Source organism: Carassius gibelio, chromosome B22 (genome assembly GCF_023724105.1).
Source record: "Carassius gibelio isolate Cgi1373 ecotype wild population from Czech Republic chromosome B22, carGib1.2-hapl.c, whole genome shotgun sequence".
Classification (NCBI taxonomy): Eukaryota; Metazoa; Chordata; class Actinopteri; order Cypriniformes; family Cyprinidae; genus Carassius; species Carassius gibelio.
Window position 1 is genome coordinate 30,132,186 of NC_068417.1, and position 21,538 is coordinate 30,153,723.

General features: G+C 42.6%; 1 protein-coding gene across 2 annotated transcripts; it reads right to left on the reverse strand.

The window, feature by feature from the left end:
• Positions 1–178: 178 nt before the first annotated feature.
• LOC127988419 (beta-1,3-galactosyltransferase 1-like) lies at positions 179–21,465 on the reverse strand. Of its 2 annotated transcripts, none has more exons than XM_052591174.1 (2): positions 21,405–21,465; positions 179–1,291 (listed from the first exon to the last, which is right to left on the reverse strand). In XM_052591174.1, the coding sequence occupies exons 1-2, from the start codon at positions 21,458–21,460 to the stop codon at positions 202–204; spliced, it is 1,146 nt and encodes a 381-aa protein (XP_052447134.1). In that variant the 5' UTR covers positions 21,461–21,465; the 3' UTR covers positions 179–201. The 2 variants fall into 2 exon arrangements, with proteins under 2 accessions (XP_052447134.1, XP_052447132.1); XM_052591172.1 differs by lacking the exon at positions 21,405–21,465 and adding an exon at positions 1,609–1,692.
• Between the last annotated feature and the right edge of the window lie 73 nt (positions 21,466–21,538).

Sequence of the window (21,538 nt, forward strand, 5' to 3'; positions counted from 1 at the left end):
AAAATGTAAGTTTTGATATATTTAAGGTAGGAAATTTACAAAATAACTTAATGGAACATGATCTTTAATTAATATCCTAATGATATTTGGCATAAAAGAAAATGAGTAATTTTGACCCATACAATATATTGTTAACTATTGTTTACTGTATGTGCTTTACAAACAAATATTTACAACAAATTTATTCCATTCTGATTTGTTTTATGAGGGCCTCTTTACATCCTTCCAAATGTCTTTTAGCTGCTGTGGGGATCCCAGGATTGTTGTGATAACTCTGATAAAATTCTCTCGCTTATATTTCCCCATATAGGCTTTAAATTGAGAAGGGTCTGGGGGAGATGAGGGTACAATGCCCAACTGTTTCAGACAAGCACCCACATATGCATCTTCTATGTTAAAGGCCTTTACTTCCTTGGAAGCCTCAACAATTTTTTCTGGCAGGTCATTGGAGAAAAGATATGCCATTCCCAGCAGGTACGTGGGGTATTTCGGTTCAGGGTACAATTCCTCTGCCACGTACCATTTAGATTTTTTGTTTCTGATAACAGACCGGTTCCTCATCAAATACCCTGTGATGTAGTTCTGTCTGGGTGTGTTTGGTGACAACAGCAGACTCATCAGGTTCTCCAGGTTTATGTACATATCAGAATCAACCTTCATAGCATAAGCTGCTTGAGGGCAACGAGTGGCCAGCCAGTTCATGATCACCATGGTCTTTATGGTCAGATTGAAGTAGGAGTCCACAAAGTTGCTCTGCAGTAAATCTCTGTGTTGTCGACTCTCTTCCTCCAGCTTCTGTTGAGCTTCAGATCCTCCAGTCAAACCCACCAAGAACAGAGTCAGCACTGCTTTTCCCTGCACTGAGCTCTCATTCCCCCATGTGCTGCGGATGGCGTTACGAGCCTCCAGCTGATGGGGGGCCACAGGGACCATCAAGACCAAGAACGGATCCCACTGACTACATTTATCAGGTTCATCCAGGATGAAATGATAGTTGCTTGGATGAGCCACATGATGATTCACAGACAAGTTTGTGGTTTGTGTAGGACTCTGTTGGACACTGTTGGTTGCTAAAAATGTTGTTTGATTTTCTCTGGCAGACAGGTATTCAGTCGCCACATAGTAGGAGCGTATCTGATTCAGCACTTTTTTAGACAAGGTGTCAGGGAACACAGCATTGAAAGAGAATTCAGAGACGTAAGTAATGGCAGTCACTAAGAACACTAATGTAAGTAGCAGAAAGAATCCTGTTTTAATGTGACACCTGCATGGAGCTCTATCTGCACCTAAACTGCATAGAAGAGAGACAAAAAAAAAACAAAAAACATTAAAGGTATTTAATAAAATTTAATAATACAATTTATTTGCTGACACAATAATTGAGTGTCAATATCAGGGGAAACATTTATGGTTTTGTAAGCTGTCCTTAAATTAATGTAGTTATGGGTTATGATCAGTTCGGCATATTTTTCCATATCCATGCATTTTCAGTTTACCACACCATTGCATAAACAAAATATCAGATGACTATAATATATCTACATATTTATTTATTTTTAAGCATAGTTTGTTTTGAATCATGAAAGACAAAAGCTAGTGTGAGCTCACCATTTCCAAACATTTCTGTTGGAGAGTTTCACCTCCATGTTGTGGTCTGCGTGCATCTGGATTCAGGACAATCAGTGACCCTTGTATCTGAAAACCTGAGAGTTAAAGCTGCTATAGAATTTTATGTGGCCCCACCCCCTCCAACCTCAAACAGGTGTTCACTGAGGATGAGGGGCTGGGCTAGTTTTTATGGTTGTTTTTAAAAGATCACAATTACACCATACGCTTTAAGTCTAATATTTATTTTAATTTATATTTTTTTGCTATTTGTAATACTAATAACGCAAAAGGCTTCAGCTGATCACATTATAGTTATCAAACAATGTAAAAATACATTTAAATCTCCTTTACAAAACAATACCACTGTACACACTTTATTCATTGCACTCAAACAATACCACTGTACACACTTTACTCATTGCACTCTTTGTTGGACTTTAGCAAAATAGTCCTGTATTTCATACATTTCATTCCGGTCACATTGACAGACGTCGTGTGGTATGTTAAGACACATTAACATTAGCTCAACTTCACAATGCATTAGCCTCAACGTCAGCAAAATGTGTAAAAAACATTGACGATAGAAGCCTATTGAACTAACTCTGGTAAAATATACATACGTGAACTGACAATATACAGGTGCTGGTCATATAATTAGAATATCACAAAAAGTTGATTTATTTCACTAATTCCATTCAAAAGTGAAACTTGTATATTATATTCATTCATTACACACAGACTGATATATTTCAAATGTTTATTTTGTTTTACTTTGATGCTTATAACTGACAACTAAGGAAAATCCCAAATTCAGTATCTCAGGAAATTTGAATATTGTGAAATGGTTAAATTTTTGAATATTATTGTTCTATATCAATATTGAATATATCAATATTGAAGACACCTGGTGCCAAACTCTAATCAGCTAATTAACTCAAAACACTTGCAAAGGCTTTTAAATTGTTAAGTAGGAGCCCTCCATCCGACGCACCAAACTGCACCTCGAATCTCTTTGCCTATTCAGCATCTGACAGGGCTCAGTCTAGTTCTGTAGGCTACACAATCATGGGGAAGACTGCTGACTTGACAGTTGTCCAAAAGATGACCATTGACACCTTGCACAAGGAGGGCAAGACACAAAAGGTCATTGCAAAAGAGGCTGGCTGTTCATAGAGCTCTGTGTCCAAGCACATTAATAGAGAGGCGAAGGGAAGGAAAAGATGTGGTAGGAAAAAAGTGTACAAACAATAGGGATAACCGCACCCTGGAGAGGATTGTGAAACAAAACCCATTCAAAAATATGGGGGAGATTCACAAAGAGTGGACTGCAGCTGGAGTCTTTGCTTTAAGAACTACTACACACAGATGTATGCAAGACATGGGTTTCAGCTGTTGCATTCTTTGTGTCAATCCACTATTGAACAACAGACAGCATCAGAAGCGACTCGTTTCAAAAAGGACTGGACTGCTGCTAAGTAGTCCAAAGTTATGTTCTCTGATGAAAGTAAATTTTGCATTTCCTTTGGAAATCAGGGTCCCAAAGTCTGGAGGAAAAGAGTAGAGGCACACAATCCACGTTGCTTGAGGTCCAGTGTAAAGTTTCAACAGTCAGTGATGGTTTGGTTTGCCATGCCATCTGCTGGTTTTTGTCCACTGTGTTTTCTTAGATCCAAGGTCAACACAGCCATATACCAGGAAGTTTTAGAGCATTTCATGCTTCCTGCTGCTGACCAACCTTATGGAGATACAGATTTCATTTTCCAACAGGACTTGGCAACAGCACACAGTGCCAAAGCTACCAGTACCTGGTTTAAGGACTATGGTATCCCTGTTCTTCATTGGCCAGCAAACTTGCCTGACCTTAACCCCATAGAAAATATATGGGATATTGTTAAGACGAAGATATGCCAGACCCAAGAATGCAGAAGAGCTGAAGGCCACTATCAGAGAAACCTGGGCTCTCATAACACCTGAGCAGTTTCACAGACTGATCGACTCAATGCCACGCCGCATTGCTGCAGTAATTCAGGCAAAAGGAGCCCCAACTAAGTATTGAATGCTGTACATGCTCATACTTTTCATTTTCATACTTTTTAGTTGTCCAAGATTTTAAAAAATCCTTTCTTTGTATTGATCTTAATCTTATATTCTAATTTTCTGAGATACTGAATTTGAGATTTTCCTTAGTTGTCAGTCATAATCATCAAAATTAAAGAAATAAACATTTGAAATACACCAGTCTATGTGTAATGAATGAATATAATATACAAGTTTCACTTTTTGAATGGAATTAGTGAAATAAATCAACTTTTTGATGATATTCTAATTATATGACCAGGACCTGTACATCCCAAATGCGTTTCATACAGTGTATTTTGTCAATAACAACCTTACAATATAAGGCACTTTGTTTTGTAAGAATTTGATTAAATATCCTGTGCAAATATAGTTCATTGTAATACTCAAGCTGACCGTGACATTTATCCATTATGCATGGCAGATATCAAATCAGAGTTTATACAACATTAGAAGTGTGGTTCCCGATGCAAACCCAAACTCCGATTTTGCACTTAAATGAAAAAGGTCAGCCATGCATAAAGGTTTACCAATCAGCTAGCCACACAACTAAATAGTGGATAACAAACAGTTGAGTCCAAGTGGACTCATGTGATTCATATGACACAGTTTTGACACAGTCAATGTCTTGTCGTTGAACACATATAAAACGTATAAAACTCAGAGTTTCCCATCTCAGAGTAAGTCTATTTAGAGTTCAAGTTTTAACTCAGAGTTGGTTGAACCTCCTTATTGAAACAGGCCCCTGGAATCTGTGCACAACAAAATCAAGATATTGAGAAAATCACCTTTAAAGCTGACTGTAATAACATAAAACTTCACAAAAAACTTCCTCAACAATCAAACAAAGACATTAATTACAAAATAAACACAAAACAAAACAGCCCCTCGCAGACGACTGCTGCCAAATACATAAAACCAAATACAGCCCAGGCCTGGTCCTCTCTCTTCCTTCACTTCCTCTCTCTTCCTTCCTCTCTTCCTTCACTGTCGTCGCTCCTCTTTTGTATCCTTCTGATCTCCTCCGTGGGACTCGAAACCGGTGGGTCAAGCAGGTGTCGCTCCATTCCCACGGCTCTCGGCCCCGCCCCATTCGTCACATACCCCCATTGCCCCTCGAATGCAGGGGGGTACTCCCGAGACTGATGAAAGTAATTTTTGCATTTCCTTTGGAAATCAGGCTCCCAAAGTCTGGAGGAAAAGAGTAGAGGCACACAATCCACGTTGCTTGAGGTCCAGTGTAAAGTTTCAACAGTCAGTGATGGTTTGGTTTGCCATGCCATCTGCTGGTTTTTGTCCACTGTGTTTTCTTAGATCCAAGGTCAACACAGCCATATACCAGGAAGTTTTAGAGCATTTCATGCTTCCTGCTGCTGACCAACCTTATGGAGATACAGATTTCATTTTCCAACAGGACTTGGCAAGACTCCCGAGACTGGGGAGGACCGCTCACAGTGACCTGCGGGAACCTGGGGGTAGGACAGACAAGACAAGAGAAAAGGAGATGGATGTATGAGGAGCGACAGAGACGAGAGAGGGGAGAGAGAGGGAAAAAAAATTTCCGGTTTCCAGACACGCTGCCACTCAGCCCTCCACCTGCTGGGTGATCTCCTCCATGGTGCCTGGTGGTGGCACTGGACTGCCCTCGGCGGACGGCACGACACTCCTCCGCCACCCGGTGAACGCCGACGGCTCCTCCGGGTTTGAGCAGCCAGCAGGAGTACCCCATTCCCTGCTACTCCCCATTCAGGTGGATGGGAGCAGGCTCTAGCTCCCTGGCAAATGGCGCCAACTCCTCCACTCCCTCAGGGATGGCAGCCGCCCCTCCACATCGCAGGCGGCCGGTAGCGAGCTCGTCCGTCCCTGGCAACTCACTCCAGCCCACCGCCTCGAGCGTCCATGGCAGCACACTCCCTCGCCCTGCTCGATGGCGGCGGGGGATCTTCGGCAGAGCATCCCTCCTTCCTCCTGGTTTTCGTCACCAGTGTAACATAAAACTTCCTCATCACGGGAAGATAGAGGCGGGAACCGGCAGACAATCAAATGCTTTCATTACAAAATAAACACAAAACATATTACATAATACACAACATATAAATACATCCATTAATTTATTTCTTAGAATTTTGGTGAGTACACATTTTGCACTGTGTAAACAGTCGTATATGCAATCAGATATGTGCAACGATGTATCTGAGTGAGAGATAATGTGATACTGATGAGTTCTGGTTTATTACAACTTAGAAGAGGTTTGTTGGCTACATAATAATGTGTATGAGTTGCAGGTGTAACAATAAAAGTGGCGAGCCAGCCAGGAGGTGTAAATAATAGCTTAAAGGGTTAGTTCGCCCAATTTGCAAAATTATGTCATTAATAACTCACCCTCATGTTGTTACAAACCCGTTTATTTTTGGAACACAGTTTAAGATATTTTAGATTTAGTCCGAGAGCTCTTAGTCCTTCAATTGAAGTTGTGTGTACGGTATACTGTCCATGTCCAGAAAGGTAAGAAAAACAACATAAAAGTAGTCCATGTGACATCAGAGGGTCAGTTAGAATTTTTTGAAGCATCGAAAATACATTTTGGTTCAAAACTAGCAAAACCTACGACTTTATTCAGCATTGTCTTCTCTTCCGTGTCTGTTGTAAGACAGTTCAAAACAAATCAGTTTGTCATATCCGGTTCCCGAATTAATCATTCGATGTAACCGGATCTTTTTGAACCAGTTCACCAAATCGAACTGAATCGTTTTAAACGGTTTGCGTCTACAATACGCATTAATCCACAAATGACTTAAGCTGTTAACTTTTTTAATGTGGCCGAACCAGATAATGACTCTCACAGATCTCGAGCTCCTTAATTCCAGATGAGGTGGGTGAAAAGGAGTCTGAGCTTGATGAGCTCAATTCCATTAGAGCATAATGCTTCCAAGATGAATGTCCAGAGTCCCAGTCCCATTCTCAATGCGCCATAACATACTCAAGATGACTTACCAAGGACTGAAAATCTTTTGTCAGATACCTTGCGTCACGTTCAACTCAATCCTGCTGAGGTGCATAAAGTCATTGTGGAGCATATAGTTAAGAATGAAGTTGATGCAGCAATTCCATCCACTGCTGTAGTTGAGCTCCGCCCATTCTCAGGGAGAATTCCCCAGCCCAGTCATGAATCTGATTACGACACTTGGTGTTGTAATGTTGATTTACTCTTCGATGACCCTTCTGTGTCTGACTTACAAAGAGTAAGGAGAATTATGGAGAGTCTTTTACCTCCTGCCACTGATATTGTCCAGCCTTTAGGGCCTCGTGCTTCTCCCAGAACTTATCTTACCTTAATGTGCTTGATACAGCTTATGGTGCAACTGATGATGGTGATGAGTTGTTCTCAAAATTCATGAACACATTTGAGAATGATGGAGAGAAGAAAGCATCTAGCTATCTCCAAAGGCTTCAAGTTACTCTGAGCAAGGCAGTCAGGGGAGGTGGAGTTAAATCATCTGAGGCCCACCATCATCTTCTGCGGCAGTTTTGCAGAGGCTGCTGGGATGACACCCTTATTTCTGAGCTTCATCTTGAAACTCGTAGAGACGACCCTATCGAGTTCGAAGACTTACTGCATTCCCTTAGAACCAGAGAACACAAGAGTGCACAGAAATGGTTGTGCATGAGAAGCCACATTGGTGCTTCTAAGCAGGAACCACAGCCATCACCTAGATCTGCTCATGCTTACAGCCAAGATACTTCCATTTATAGCAAAGCCTCTCATATGTCAAAGTTGTTGTCTGAGACCGCTGAATTGAAGAAGAAAATTGCTAAGCTAAAGGAACAGTAAACATCACTGACCCTCCCAAAGTCCAGAAAGACTGTCAAGGCTAAGCATAAGAAATCACCCTCTCCTACCACTCATGAGTTTATTGGTAAACAACCATTTAAGTCAACCGGTGATGCAGTCACGAAATCCAGACCATGCCCTGGTTACTGCTTCAGATGGGTTGAAGATGACCACATTTCTGTAACCTGTGAAAATTCTCAGAACCCCAGGCTAGTTAAAAAGAAAGAAACAAACTGTGGTTGAAGCAACAAGAGTGGGATAGAGAGAACAGACATGTTGGTGCAGCTTCTTTAAACACCTAACAGTTCCAGTTGCGGGACAAACTGGAACTAGTGAACCTAAAGGTCATCCCCCCCTGAATAAACTCAGGCCCATACCACAAATCTTCTTTGCACCACAAATCTCGTATTCAGTGTCTGGTTGGATCCAAGTGTACAGCGTAAGTCAAAATCTCAGGGACTGAATGTCATTGCTTACTCGACACAGGGCTGCAGGTGACCACAGTTCCTTGGTCCTTTTACAAAGCTTGCTTGATTAATCATCCCATCAAGCCCCTGAATCTTCTGCTTGAGGTCAGTGGAGCAAATGGTCAGCCAGTTCCATACAAAGGGTATGTCGAAATTCCAATAACTTCTTCAGAAGAAATGGTCAGATCTGAGTTTGAAATTTCCACACTGGCATTAGTCATTCCTGACTTCAACCCAGAAAAACAATCTCAAGTCTTAATCGGGATGAATATGCTTGATTCTTTGTATGCTGAATGTTCTAACTTGAATATCCTTGAACACCATTTTGTACGATATGGGTACAATGCTGTACTTAAAACTCTGGAATTACGGCATAAACATAATGCCAAAGAATGTCTTGGACTGGTGAGACTACAAAGCAAGGAGCCTTAGTGATTCCAGCACAACAGACAGTTGCTTTGTGGAAAAGCAAATGTTAACTGCTTATCCACTAAAGAATGTGTTCTTCTGGAGCACCAATGAAACTCATTCCTTTGTCAAGGTGTTCTTTTCTCAAGGGGTGAAGTTCAAGTGCCATCATTTCCAATGTAAAAGTTGACTGTGCAGTTACAGAATGAGTCACATCAGGACGTAGAACTGCAGCCAAATGCCTGTCCTATTCACTCTCATCATCTGGTTGCTGTCAGACAGCACTTGCAAGAGTTAAAAGTCAGGAGTGATCCGGGAATCTGAGTGTCCGTTTGCATCCCCAATCGTAGTAGTACAAAAGAAGAACGGCGATGTGAGACTATGCGTGGATTACAGAAAGCTAGACTCACAGACTGTCAAAGATTCCTATGCTTTGACTAACCTCAGAGAGGTTCTCGTTGGATCTCAGTTCTGGACTTGAAGTCTGGTTATTACCATATATAAATGGAGGAGTCTGACATACAAAACAGCTTTCTCTTGTCCTTTAGGATTTTAGGAATTTAATCGGATGCACCAAGGAATTACCAGTGCACCAAGTACATTTCAACGCTTAATGGAAAAGTGCATGGAGGATCTACATCTCTCTGAGGTCTTGGTGTTCCTTGATGATGTAATAGTGTTTTCCCAGACCCCTGAGGAGCATGAAGAATGGCTTCTAAAAGTACTAAGACTAAGAGAGTATGGGTTGAAATTATATCCAGAAAAATGCAAGTTCTTCCAAACTTCAGTCTGGTACTTATGCCATATAATATCAGAGACAGGAGTCTGGACAGATCCTGAAAAGATCAGTGCTCTTAAGAGCTGGCCAAAACCAAATAACCTAAAAGAGCTAAGATCATTCTTGGGATTTTCAGGATACTATTTACGGTTCATCTGCAATTATTCCAAGATAGTGAAATCCTTAAATGACTTAACTGCTGCTTATGCCCCACTGAATAGTAAGACCATGAACAGTGAGTTGAAAGGAAGTTATTTTAACATGAAAGAGTCATTTGGGAGCAGATGGACAACGGCTTGTGGCAAAGAATTCAACACCATTGTCTCCAAACTTAACAGTGCTCCTGTGCTGGGTTTTGCAGACCTGACCTTGCCTTACATCCTCCACACAGATGCGAGCGGCACAGGTCTTGGCGCCGCATTATAGCAGGTGCAAGATGGAGAGAAAAAAAGTTAATAGCTTTTTCTAGTAGAGGTCTTTCTAAAAGGGAGTCTCAATACCTGGCCCATAAGTTGGAGTTTCTTGCTTTAAAGTAGGCAGTGACTGAGAAATTATCTAACTACTTGAATGGCAATCACTTCTCTGTCATAGCTGACAGTAATCCTTTTACTTACATTACAACATCTGCACAGCTTGATGCCATAAGTTATCGTTGACTATCAGCATTAGCCACAATCTTTTTCGATCTGACCTATAGATCAGGAAAGCAAAACCAAGATGCTGATGGGTTATCAAGATGTCCCCATGAGCTGATTAATGACATGGTATCACAAAAGGAACTGTAACGGACACAGCAATTCACCGCAAAGCATCTTGGTGAAGACAAAGGTGTTGTCCTGGACTGTGTTGTTGTACAAGCTGTGTGGGACAAGCATCTGATTCAGCAAGGATGTGGAACTCCTGTTGCTCTAGTGGAGTCCTTGGCAATGGAACAAGAGGTTATTCCTGGTTATTTTGCTCAAGACAAAAGAAAGATGAGTCTGCTGTACCCAGTTAAACTGGTATAGACCTGCAACGTGAACAAAGAGAAGATGTTGTACTCAACCAAGTTATCCGCCACTTAGAAGAAGGCCAGATGCCATGCTGGACGGTGAGGTATGAATGCCCAGACATTGCCTTGTTGTTGAGGGAGTGGAACTGCTTACAATTGAGGGATGGAGTTCTGTACAGATGACGACAGTTGGATGATCAAACAACTTACCAATCGGTGTTACCTGTTAAGTTCCATGCAATGGTGCTGGAGAGCCTGCATGATCAGATGGGCCACATGGGAGTAGATTGCATCCTTGACCTTGTCTGTTCTCACTTTTATTGGTTAAAGATGAGTACTTATGTTGAGAGGAAGATTAAGACCTGTGAACGGTGCGTGAAGTAGAAAGCTTCAAGAAGAATCTGCCCCCTTGGTCAACATCCAGGTTACACAGCCCCTTTAGTTGCTCTGTATAGACTTTCTTTCCATTGAGCCAGACCAAAGTAATGTCCAGAATGTACTTGTCATGAGGGATTATTACACCAAGTACGCAGTTGCCATACCAACCAACAACAAGAAAGCCAGGACTGTTGCTAAGTGCCTCTGGGATGGATTCATTGTCCACTATGGTTTCCTGGAGAGGATACTAAGCGATCAAGGAGCTGACTTTGAGTCTAACTTATCAAAGAGCTTTTCAAGATGGCAAAAATTCACAATGTACGGACAACTCATTATCATCCTCATGGTAATCCCGTAGAACGCTTCAATAGGACTCTTTATAAACATGTTGGGTACCTTGAAGGAACAGGATAAGTCACATGACAAACAAGTGAAAGATCAACTCTTGACGAGGGAGATAAGTCCTTGTGAGGAATGTCAGAATTGGGAAAACATAAACTTGCAGTCAAATGGGAGCCTGCTATCCATGTAGTAGCAGAACGGGTAGGATATCTGCCAGTTTATAAGGTTCGTCCACATGATAATGATGTTCCAGTACGAGTATTGCACAGGGATCTATTATTACATTGTGGTTTCCTTGCTTCTCTGGAGGAAAGTGTTCCAAGCCTAAGACACAAAGCCAAAGAAAGAGAGAACTGATAAATGAGGAACAATCGGATTCAGAGGATGAAATTTGCATATTCAGTAGAATTTCTGCTGGAAAAACAAAGATTACTTATGCATATGAATCTCAAAGTCAAAAATAGCTCATGGAAAAAGAAAAAGAATTGCCTCAGAAATCCTGTTTACCTTAGGAGCCAGACTTACCTTGTGAAGCAGAAATACCTCAGACTGTAAACAGTTCAGCTAACATTCTTCCGCTGGATGAAAGTTTAGGAGAGGAGACAGGAATGCATGAACACACAGATGCTGGAGAACAAGAACTTATGCCAACAGGAAACTAAATTGAAGGAGAATACTTACCATCATCTGTTCCAGCTGGTGATGAGGAGGAAATGGATATATCCAAGGATGCACAGGATCTGGGAGAAGAAACAGAAAAACTCAAGTGCAGATCATAACTTAAGACAATCAAACAGGGTACCAAAACCTCCAAAAATATTCCATTACCCAGTGTTGGGTAATCCCCTTACCTCAGTAGTCCAAAACTTGTTCCAGTCATTGAGTGAGGCAGTGGTTTATTCCATGAGTCTTGCTGACTTAATACTGCCCAAGAGTAACTGAAGGATCAAGTTAAGGATAAAACACAGAGACTTGCTTACCTTTAAGAGGGGAGGATGTAACTCTGTATAGTTTAAATTTATTATTAAAAAAAGGAATAAATAAGTGTTAAAATAATAAACTAACCAGAAATAATATTACTAATAAAAGTGTAAGAAATTATAAAATCAAAGTGAAATGCATGTTAGTGTGATGATTTAAATTTTATTGACTGTCCTATTAAGTGAGGTTTATGTTGAAGTCCCGCCCCACCACGTTAATTGATGTATGCCAGAAGCCATTTTCTTTTCTCTACGAGACTAATGATATAAGCAGCAGCATAACTTTGAGCAAGAGTACATCTATGCATTAATTTCTTTTAATTTTGGTGAGTACACATTTTGCACTGTGTAAACCAGGGATAGGCAGCTCCGGTCCTGGAGGGCCACTGTCCTGCAGAGTTAAGCTCCAACCCTAATTAAACACACCTGAACAAGGCAATCAGTGTTTTCCAGATTACTAGATAGATACAGGCTAAGTGAGTTTTTATGAGGGCTGAAGCTAAACTCTGCAGGATAGTGGCCCTCCAGGACCGGAGTTGCCTATCCCTGGTGTAAACAGTTGTATGTGCAATCAGATATGTGCAACGATGTATTTGAGTGAGAGATAATGTGATACTGATGAATTCTGGTTTATTATAACTGAGAAGTGGTTTGTTGGCTAAGCAATATGTGTATGAGTTGCAGGGTCATCAGGTTCTCCAATTTATGTACATATCAGAAGTCAAACCCACCAAGAACAGAGTCAGCACTGCTTTTCCCAGGACTGAGCTCTCAGTCCCCCATGTTCTCCAGATGGCGTTACAAAGCTGATTGGGGGGGGGGGCACAGGGACCATCAAGGCCAGGAACAGATCCTGCTTACATTTATCAGGTTCATCTAGGATGAAATGATAGTTGTTGCTTGGATGAGCCACATGATGATTCACAGAAAACTTTGTGGTTTGTGTAGGACTCTGTTGGACACTGTTGGTTGCTAAAAAAAAAAAAAAAAAAAAAACACTGTTGGTTGCTAAAAAAAAAATCTAAAAAAAAAAATTTTGATTTTCTTTCTGGCAGACAGGTATTCAGTTGCCACATAATAGGAGCATATCTGATTCAGCACATTTTTATACAGGGTGTCAGGGAACACAGCATTGAAAAGGAATTCAGAGACGTAATGGCAGTCACTAAGAACACTAATGTAAGTAGCAGAAAGAATCCTGTTTTAATGTGACAAAGGTATTTAATAAAATGCAATAATACAATTTATTTGCTGACACAATAATTATTGAGTGTCAGTGTCAAACTTAACATAGTAGCATTTAAATATTAAACACATTCAATTTAGCCTATATAATCAAGCCAAAAACATGGTAGGGACTGTATATCTCTTGTTTGTTTTAAATAAATCTGTTCATAAATGAACCAATCAAAGACTTTCAACGCAACATATAATGCAAGAGAGATTGTTTAAAACAAACTTTAGACGCTACATGATGTAGACAATTTAATAGATTGAATAAGACTTTTCAACGCTACGCAGAGAGAATCTGTCATGAATGCACACAGGAAACGAGAGATCCGAATGCAGTGTTTTAATTGGGTAATCCAAAATCAAATCCAAAAAACAGGCAAGAAGTCATAACCATAAAAATCAGTCCAAAACAAGAAACAAGAAAAACACAAGGGAACACGAGAAAGCCGGTTGACGGAAAACAAGGACTCCATGAAACAGAAAGAGACAGGCTGGTTTATATGGACAGGTGCAAATGATGAAAGTGGAGACAGCTGAGTGCAATAAACAGGTGTGCAATTAACCGTGATGAATGGGACAAATGCTTGTGGGGAATGTAGTGCCTGCAGTGGGGTGACTATGGGGAAGTGAAACCACTAGTGGACACCCAGTGAAACACAGACCAGACACTTTGACATTACCCCCTTCTCTAAGGAGCAGCTACCAGATGCTCCACCGAACACAAGAACAAACCAAGGAACACAGAGACCAGGAGGGAGGTGGACTGGTGGAAGATAAGTGGGAGGGATGGAGGGCCAGGTCCATAGAGGCAAACAGAGACAGGAAGTGAAAAAAAAAAAAAAAAAAAAAAACAACAACCACAAAGAGACCAGGAGGGAGGTGGACCAGCGGAGGACCAGGGAGAGGGCCGGAGGGCCAGGTCCATAGAGGGAAACAGAGACAGGAAGTGGAAAAATAAATAAAATAAAAATAAATAAAAAAACAACAACCACAAGGAGACCGCGAGGGAGGTGGACCGGCGGAGGACCAGGGGGAGGGACGGAACGCCAGGTCCATAGAGGGAAACAGAGAAAAACAAAACAACAAAACAAAGAGGCCAGGAGGGAATGGAAAGTTCGGGGGCCCAGGGCAGAGCCGACAGGGCAGGAGTCCAGGGTGGAGCAGGTGGAACTGGAACCCACTGGAATGGTGCAGACAGGACTGACGCCCACCAGGTTGGTGCACAGAACCACCACTGCCTTGTGGTCGAGACAGAGGCCCACCAAGGCAGCGCAGAGGGCCACCACAGCCGAGCAAACAAGACAGATACCCACCAGGATGGCGCAGAGGACCACCACCTCTGTGTGGTTGAGACAGAAGCCCACCAGGGCGGCATAGAAGACCACCACAGCCATGCGGTTAAGACAGAAGCCCACCAGGGCGGCGCAGAAGACCACCATAGCCATGTGGTCGAGACAGAAGCCCACCAGAGCGGCGCACAGAACCACCACCGCCTTGTGGTCGAGGCAGAGGCCCACCAAGGTGGCGCAGAGGGCCACCACAGCCGAGCAAACAAGACAGATGCCCACCAGGGTGGCGCAGAGGACCACCACCTCTGTGTGGTCCAGACAGAAGCCCACCAGGGTGGCACAGAGAACCACCACAGCCGAGCAGATGAGACAGAAGCCCACCAGGGTGGCATAGAAGGCCACCACAGCCGTGCGGTCGAGACAGAAGCCCACCAGGGTGGCGCAAAAGACCACCACAAACATGCAGTCGACACAGAAGCCCACCAGGGCAGCGCAGAAGACCACCAAAACCATGCGGTCGAGACAGAAGCCCACCAGGGCAGCGCAGAAGACCACCACAGCCGTGTGGTCGAGACAGAAGCCAACCAGGGCTGGGCAGAAGACCACCATAGCCGGCGGAGGACCAGGGGGAGGGACGGAACGCCAGGTCCATAGAGGGAAACAGAAAAAAAACAAAACAAAGAGGCCAGGATGGAATGGAAAGTTCAGGGGCCCAGGGCAGAGCCGACAGGGCAGGAGTCCAGGGTGGAGCAGGTGGAACTGGAGCTTACTGGGATGGTGCAGACAGGACTGCCCACCAGGGCAGTGCAGAAGACCACCACAGTGTGATCAATGGCACAGGAGAGCAAGTCTGGTTAGGTAAGCCTGAAATAGAGAACATGAACAGGTTAAGGGTGGCCTCCGTGGCCCTGATGAGATGGTAGATGGTCTCCATGGCCATGACAGGGCAGGCGGTTAGTTCCTGGATGGCCTCCATGGCCATGACAGGATAGGTTGAGCGCTCAAGAAGTTTGCTGAGACGTGACGAGGCTCTGGAAGTTCCTCAGAGACGTGAAGAGGCTCTGGTAGTTCAGCAGAGACGTGAAAAGGCTCTGGTAATTCAGCTGAGATGTGAAGAGGCTCTGGTAATTCAGCAGAGATGTGAAGAGGCTCTGGTAGTTCAGCAGAGACGGGAAGAGGCTCTGGTAGTTCGGCAGAGACGTGGAGAGACTCAGGTAGTTCAGCAGAGATGTGGACAGGATCTGGTAGTTCAGCAGAGAGGTGAAGAGGCTCTGGTAGTTCAGCAGAGACGTAAAGAGGCTCTAGGTAGTTCAGCAGAGAGGTGAAGAGGCTCTGGTAGATCCGTGGTGATTTGACTGGGTTCAGGAAAATCAGCGGTGATTTGACTTGACTCAAGAAGATCAACGATGACTTGACTTTGCTCATGAAGATCAACGGCGACTTGACTTTGCTCATGAAGATCAACCGTGACTTGACTTTGCTCATGAAGGTCATTGGTGACTTGCCTTTGCTCATGAAGAACACTGGTGACTTGATCTTGCCCATGAAGATCATTGGAGACTTGACTCCTGAGGTCTAACTGTGGTAGTGCTTGACTCATGAGTGTTAATGGTGACTTGACTCAACTCTTGAGGGTCAACAGGGACCTGACTCAACTCTGGAGGGTCAACAGGGACCTGACTCGACTCTGGAGGGTCAACTGGACCTGACTCGACTCTTGAGGGGTCAACGGGGACCTGACTCGACTCTGGAGGGTCAATGGGGACCTGACTTGACTCAACAGGGACCTGACTCGAGTCTGGAGGGACCACGGGGACCAGACTCGACTCTGGAGGGACCACGGGGACCAGACTCGACTCTGGAGGGACCACGGGAACCTGACTCAACTCTGGAGGGACCACAGGGCCCTGACTCGACTCAACAGGGAACTGACTCAACTCAGGACGGTCACCTGTGGCTGTCATCTTGTGCAGTGGCGCTGGGCTGGCGGCCAACTTGTGCAGTGGTGCTGGGCCGGCATCCATCTTGGGCAGTGGCTCTGGCCTGGTGGTCACATGGCGGTGTGGCACTTGTCTGGCGGCCATCTTGTTCAGTGGTTCTGGGCTGGCGGCCACCTTGTGCTATGGTGCTGGGCTGGTGGCCATCTTGTGCAGTGGTGCTGGGCTGGCGGCCACCTTGTGCTGTGGCGCTGGGCTGGCGGCCATCTTGTGCAGTGGTGCTAGGCTTGCGACCACCTTGTGCAGTGGTACTGGGCTGGCGACCACCTTGTGCAGTTGCGCTGGGCTGGTGGTCCTCCTGTCTGGAGACACAGGTCTAGAGTCAGCCATCACACCTGGAGAGACAGGTGTGGCTGGGGGGGTCCCACTGAGACCGATGCTGTAGGTACATGGTGAACCCCCTAAAATCTAGGATCTTCAGCTCCTTCATCTCCCACTCAGGCACAGGGTTATCCAAACAAGCGTTAAAAAGGTCTTTAAGTGCCTCATCATTGTATCCCAATCCTACCACCAGGGTCCAGAATACTTGGGCCAAACCACCCACCTCACTCCCCTTTTGACGGAGGGTGGTTAAGTTCGAAAGTTTCCCCATACGCTCCTCTATAGTGGCTGGGGAATGGATACGAAATCCCACAAATCAAATTTTGGTAATCCAAAATCAAATCCAAAAAACAGGCAAGAGGTCATAACCATAAAAATCAGCCCAAAACAAGAAACAAGAAAAACATAAGGGAATACGAGAAAGCCGGGTGACTGAAAACAAGGACTCTATGGAACAGAAAGTGACAGTCTTTATATTAATCGAATAGCAACAACAAAGAAATCACTCACTGGTCTTGACTGAAAAGCTTTTGTAAGTTTAATGAAGAATAATATTTAATTTATAGTCCAAAATGCAATGCTGTTTTACATTTGATTACTTAATTAAATTTTTGTACCTAAAATCTAAAGTTAGACCTCCCTAAAAAACCCTGAAAGTGAGTTTATTTTAGTTTTATCTTTACTCTATTGTATTTTATTTGTGCTGTTGCTTGTAGTTAGAATATTCTTAAAGGGGGGGTGAAATGCTATTTCATGCATACTGAGTTTTTTACGTTTGAAGGAGTATTTTTGTTCCAAAAAAACCTCTTCCGGTTTGTCACAAGTTTCGGAAAGTTTTTTTCGAGTATGGCTCTGTGTGACGTTAGATGGAGCGGAATTTCCTTATATGGGTCCTAAGGAACTTCTGCCGGAAGAGCGCGCGCTCCCGTATAGCAGAGCACTGAGAGGCTGAGCACAGCCTGATCAGAGCGAGAGCGTCGCGAAAAGTCACAAAAGGAGTGTGTTTTTGGTTGCCAGGGCAAGACAACCCTGCACAGATTACCAAAAGAGAAACAACATTAAGGGACCAGTGGATGGAGTTTATTTTTACAGAGCATCAACGGAGTTGTGCAAGTGTTTTTGTTTGTTACCTGCATTTCGGATTGCACATCGTTTATTTCTTAAGGATAATGCAGTCCCAAGGAAAAAGGGTCACGATCTTGTGTTGGAACCGCATGCGGTGAGTAAAACTGCTTCAAATATCTCTGTGTTGTTAACTTAGCTATTGGCGCGTAAGCACATCAAGTAAACAACATGCAATGTTGTCATCAAACTGCACTTTCCACATGTACAGCTTAAAAAAAAAAAGAAAAAGACGACATAAAGTGGAACTTAGTCATTTTCCAAAACCGCTAAGCAAATATATAAGGTTTCAGTACATACCACATAGAGACGCCTTTGCTGATGCTGCTCTTGTTAAATTTCAGCCTCTGGATCTGTGTCACAGCTTCCACATGCTCTCAACACAAAAGCCTACTGGCGCTCGTGATTCTTTAGCTCCGCCCACACGTCACGCCTCTAGGCGCTCGTGTTTTTCCGGGGGAAATCGGTACAGACTATTTTTCTCTTATAAATATAATAAAAATAAAGACTTTTTGGAGTTATGAAGGATGCAGTACTACTCTATAGGTACTCAAGATTAACAGGATATTGACTGAAAACGAGCATTTCACCCCCCCTTTAATAATATGATAATATATATATTTTTTGAAAGTATAGTTTTTCCATACACATAGCACATACAACGGTACTTGCACAAACTAGCACACTTTTTTTTTTTTTACATATGGGGATACTGTCATGATTCTGCCTTCATGTCCTGACTTTTCTCTAGTCTTGAGGCAGGATCATGACAGACCCGTGTTTTGTGTACAAGCACATGGCCTTGTCTTTGGGCCATGTGCTTGTGTTGTCTTGTCCCCTTGCCCCGCCCCCTTGTTATCCTAGGCTTGTCGTGATTGCCTTATCTGTGCCACCTGTTGTGTCTTAATTAGTTCTCCTATTTAGATCCCCTAGTGTGTTCTGTCTTTTGTTGGTTCATTGTTCCTACTTGTGATTGTTCCACATTGTGATATGTGTTACTCCATGTTCCTGTGATATATTGTTACTCTGTGTTGCCCTTGGAAGAAGACGTTGTGAGACCTGTTATTGTTTATTTGTAGTTAGTGTTCTTGTGTTTCAAGTCTTTGTTTATCGTGTCTTGTTAAATTATTTCATATCTACCCTAGTCATTGTTTTCCCCCTCGTGGGTTTTGTTTTCCCCTTTTGTGTTAATAAATCCTGTGTTTGGTACTTCCCGTCTGCATCTGAGTTCATCCCAACCCCTCCACATAACAGATACAGTATTTTTGTGTGCCAAATTTGACCAGAAATTTTGATTTTCCATTTCTAGCCTACAATATGTAGCCTAGTCTACAATGTGTATTTATTTTGGAGGTGACAAAGGAAGCAACATTAGCACTAGTGCTGCAAGTGCTCCTGCTGTTGAGCAAGAGGGGTGGACAGTTCAGCTTTTGAGTCAGAGCAGGAACCTTCAAGTAACATTTAAGCTATAAGCAAAACTTAAAATGCTGGCTATACTCTTAGAAAAACATATGTGCTTTTATGATTTATAAGATCATCAGCAGTAGGACTGTGATCATGGGGACATACAATTGATGGCTGCATAATTAATGTAGATTATTGAAAGTGCTTATTTCATAATGCAGAGAAACTCAATGTGCAGAGTGAGAGAGAGGGAGATTCAGGGAAAGACGATAGAGACAGTGAATGCCTTGATACTCCGTTTGATTATTTTGCCCATCCACAGTCTAAGGATTAAGATTTATTTTTTAAGTATCACCCAATTCAAACAACTGAAAGAGCCAAATAGTTTAGCAGTCTGGTGGACACATGAATTGGGTGGTGGTGACTGCAGCAACAGAGGTGGCCTGGGGTGGTGTCAAATTTCCGGCCTGATTTAGGAAATTTAATCCTTTACCATCTTTGGGTATCAACAGCTCCTTTGAATCTCATTCAGTTACTGTTACCTACCCTCTTAAAATACATTTCGTAGTTGTCTATCGACCCCCAGGACCACTAGGTAACTTTTGGATGAATTAGATGTGTTGCTTTCAACCTATCCTGAGGATGGTACTCGCCTAGTTATGGTTCACTTTTTTTCACTTCCTTTGTCCTCCTCCTCCCCCTCCTGCTTCATCTCTAATAGCTTACGGCTTTGCCACGTTTTTCATTAATAAAATTAAACACATCAGTGCACAATTTTCCAGACCCTATTTTCAAAGGGCATCTCAGGAACCACACTTCAATAGTTTGAGTCTTACCTATCAGATAGGTGATCTTGGAGAGGTGAGGTATCCAAGTCACAACATGTAACTACTGGGGTGCCCCAGGGCTCAGTTCTTGGACCACTTCTCTTCTCTGTCAACATGGCATCATTATTTTCTGTCATTCAGAAACATGGCTTTTCATACCACTGCTATGCTGATGACACTCAATTCTACCTCTCATTCCATCCTGATGATCCGACGGTAGCTATTCGCAACTCAGCTTGTCTAACATACATTTCTTGCTGGATGATGGACCATCACCTTCAACTCAGCCTTGCCAAGACAGAACTGTTTGTGATTCCAGCAAACCCATTGTTTCAATTCAACCATAACTCCTTCAAAAACAGCTAGAAGCCTTGGAGTTATGATTGATGATGAGTTGACTTTCTCAGACCACATTGCTTAAACTGTTCGATCCTGCAGATTTGCTTTATTCAACATCAAGAAGATCAAGCCCTTTTTTTCGGAACATGCTGCACAAATCCTTGTTCAAGCTCTTGTTCTCTTGTTCTCTGTTCGGTTTCCTACAAAACTACCACTGGCTCTGCACCCATTTACATAAATTTGTTACTTCAGACTTATTTGCCCTCTAGAATCTTGCATTCTGCAAGTGAACGTTGCTTGATTGTGCCATCTCAAAGAAGCACAAAGTCACTTTTATGGACTTTTAAATAAATGTTTCCTCCTGGTGGAATGACCTCCCCAACTCAATATCTTCCATCTTTATTTGACCCTCTAACTTTAACACTCACTATTCTATTCTTTTAAAAATCTAACTACATTTCTAATCTTTTGTATTCTATTTTCTTTAAATTTTTTATGCAATTGTGTGTGTGTGTGTGTGTATGTGCTTGCTCTATTCTTCTTTTATTCTATCTGTTTAGTTTTTATTAATTATATTATTTAAAAGCCTGTGCTACGTGCACTATGTTAACCTAACTGAAACTTGTTATAGCACTTATATTTCATTGCTCTTTTTGTTGTTTTTGATTGCTTCCACTGTCTTCATTTGTAAGTCGCTTTGGATAAAAGTATCTGCTAAATGAATAAATGTAAATGTAATATTTGCAATAAGTAGTCTAAATAGCAGAAAATACTTCTATTTTATCACAGTGCAAATCAAATCCAACACTATGTACACTTAGTACAAATATCCGCTGTGTAATAATTTTATTGAACAGAGAGTTACTTTTATGGTTTTTTGTAAGTTGCAGTTTACCACACCATTGCTTAAACAAAATATCAGATGACAGTAACATATCAACAGACATGTATCTATTTTTTTTTAGCATAGTTTGTTTTAAATCATGAAAGACAAAAGCAAGTGTGAGCTCACCTTTTCCAGCCATTTCTGTTAAAGAGTTTAGCCTCAGTGTTGTGGTCTGTGTGCATCTGGATTCAGGAAAATCAGTGGCCGTTATATCTGATAACCTGAGAGTTAAAGCTGCTGTAGAATTTTAGGTGGCCCCA

Bases quoted from the DNA above. Each gene is read 5' to 3' on its own strand.
- LOC127988419 (XM_052591174.1), bottom strand. From the start codon at position 21,460: ATGCACACAGACCACAACACTGAGGCTAAACTCTTTAACAGAAATGGC. The intron at 1,292-21,404 runs GTGAGCTCACAC...TCTTCTATGCAG, and splicing joins AACAGAAATGGCTGGAAAAG to TTTAGGTGCAGATAGAGCTC.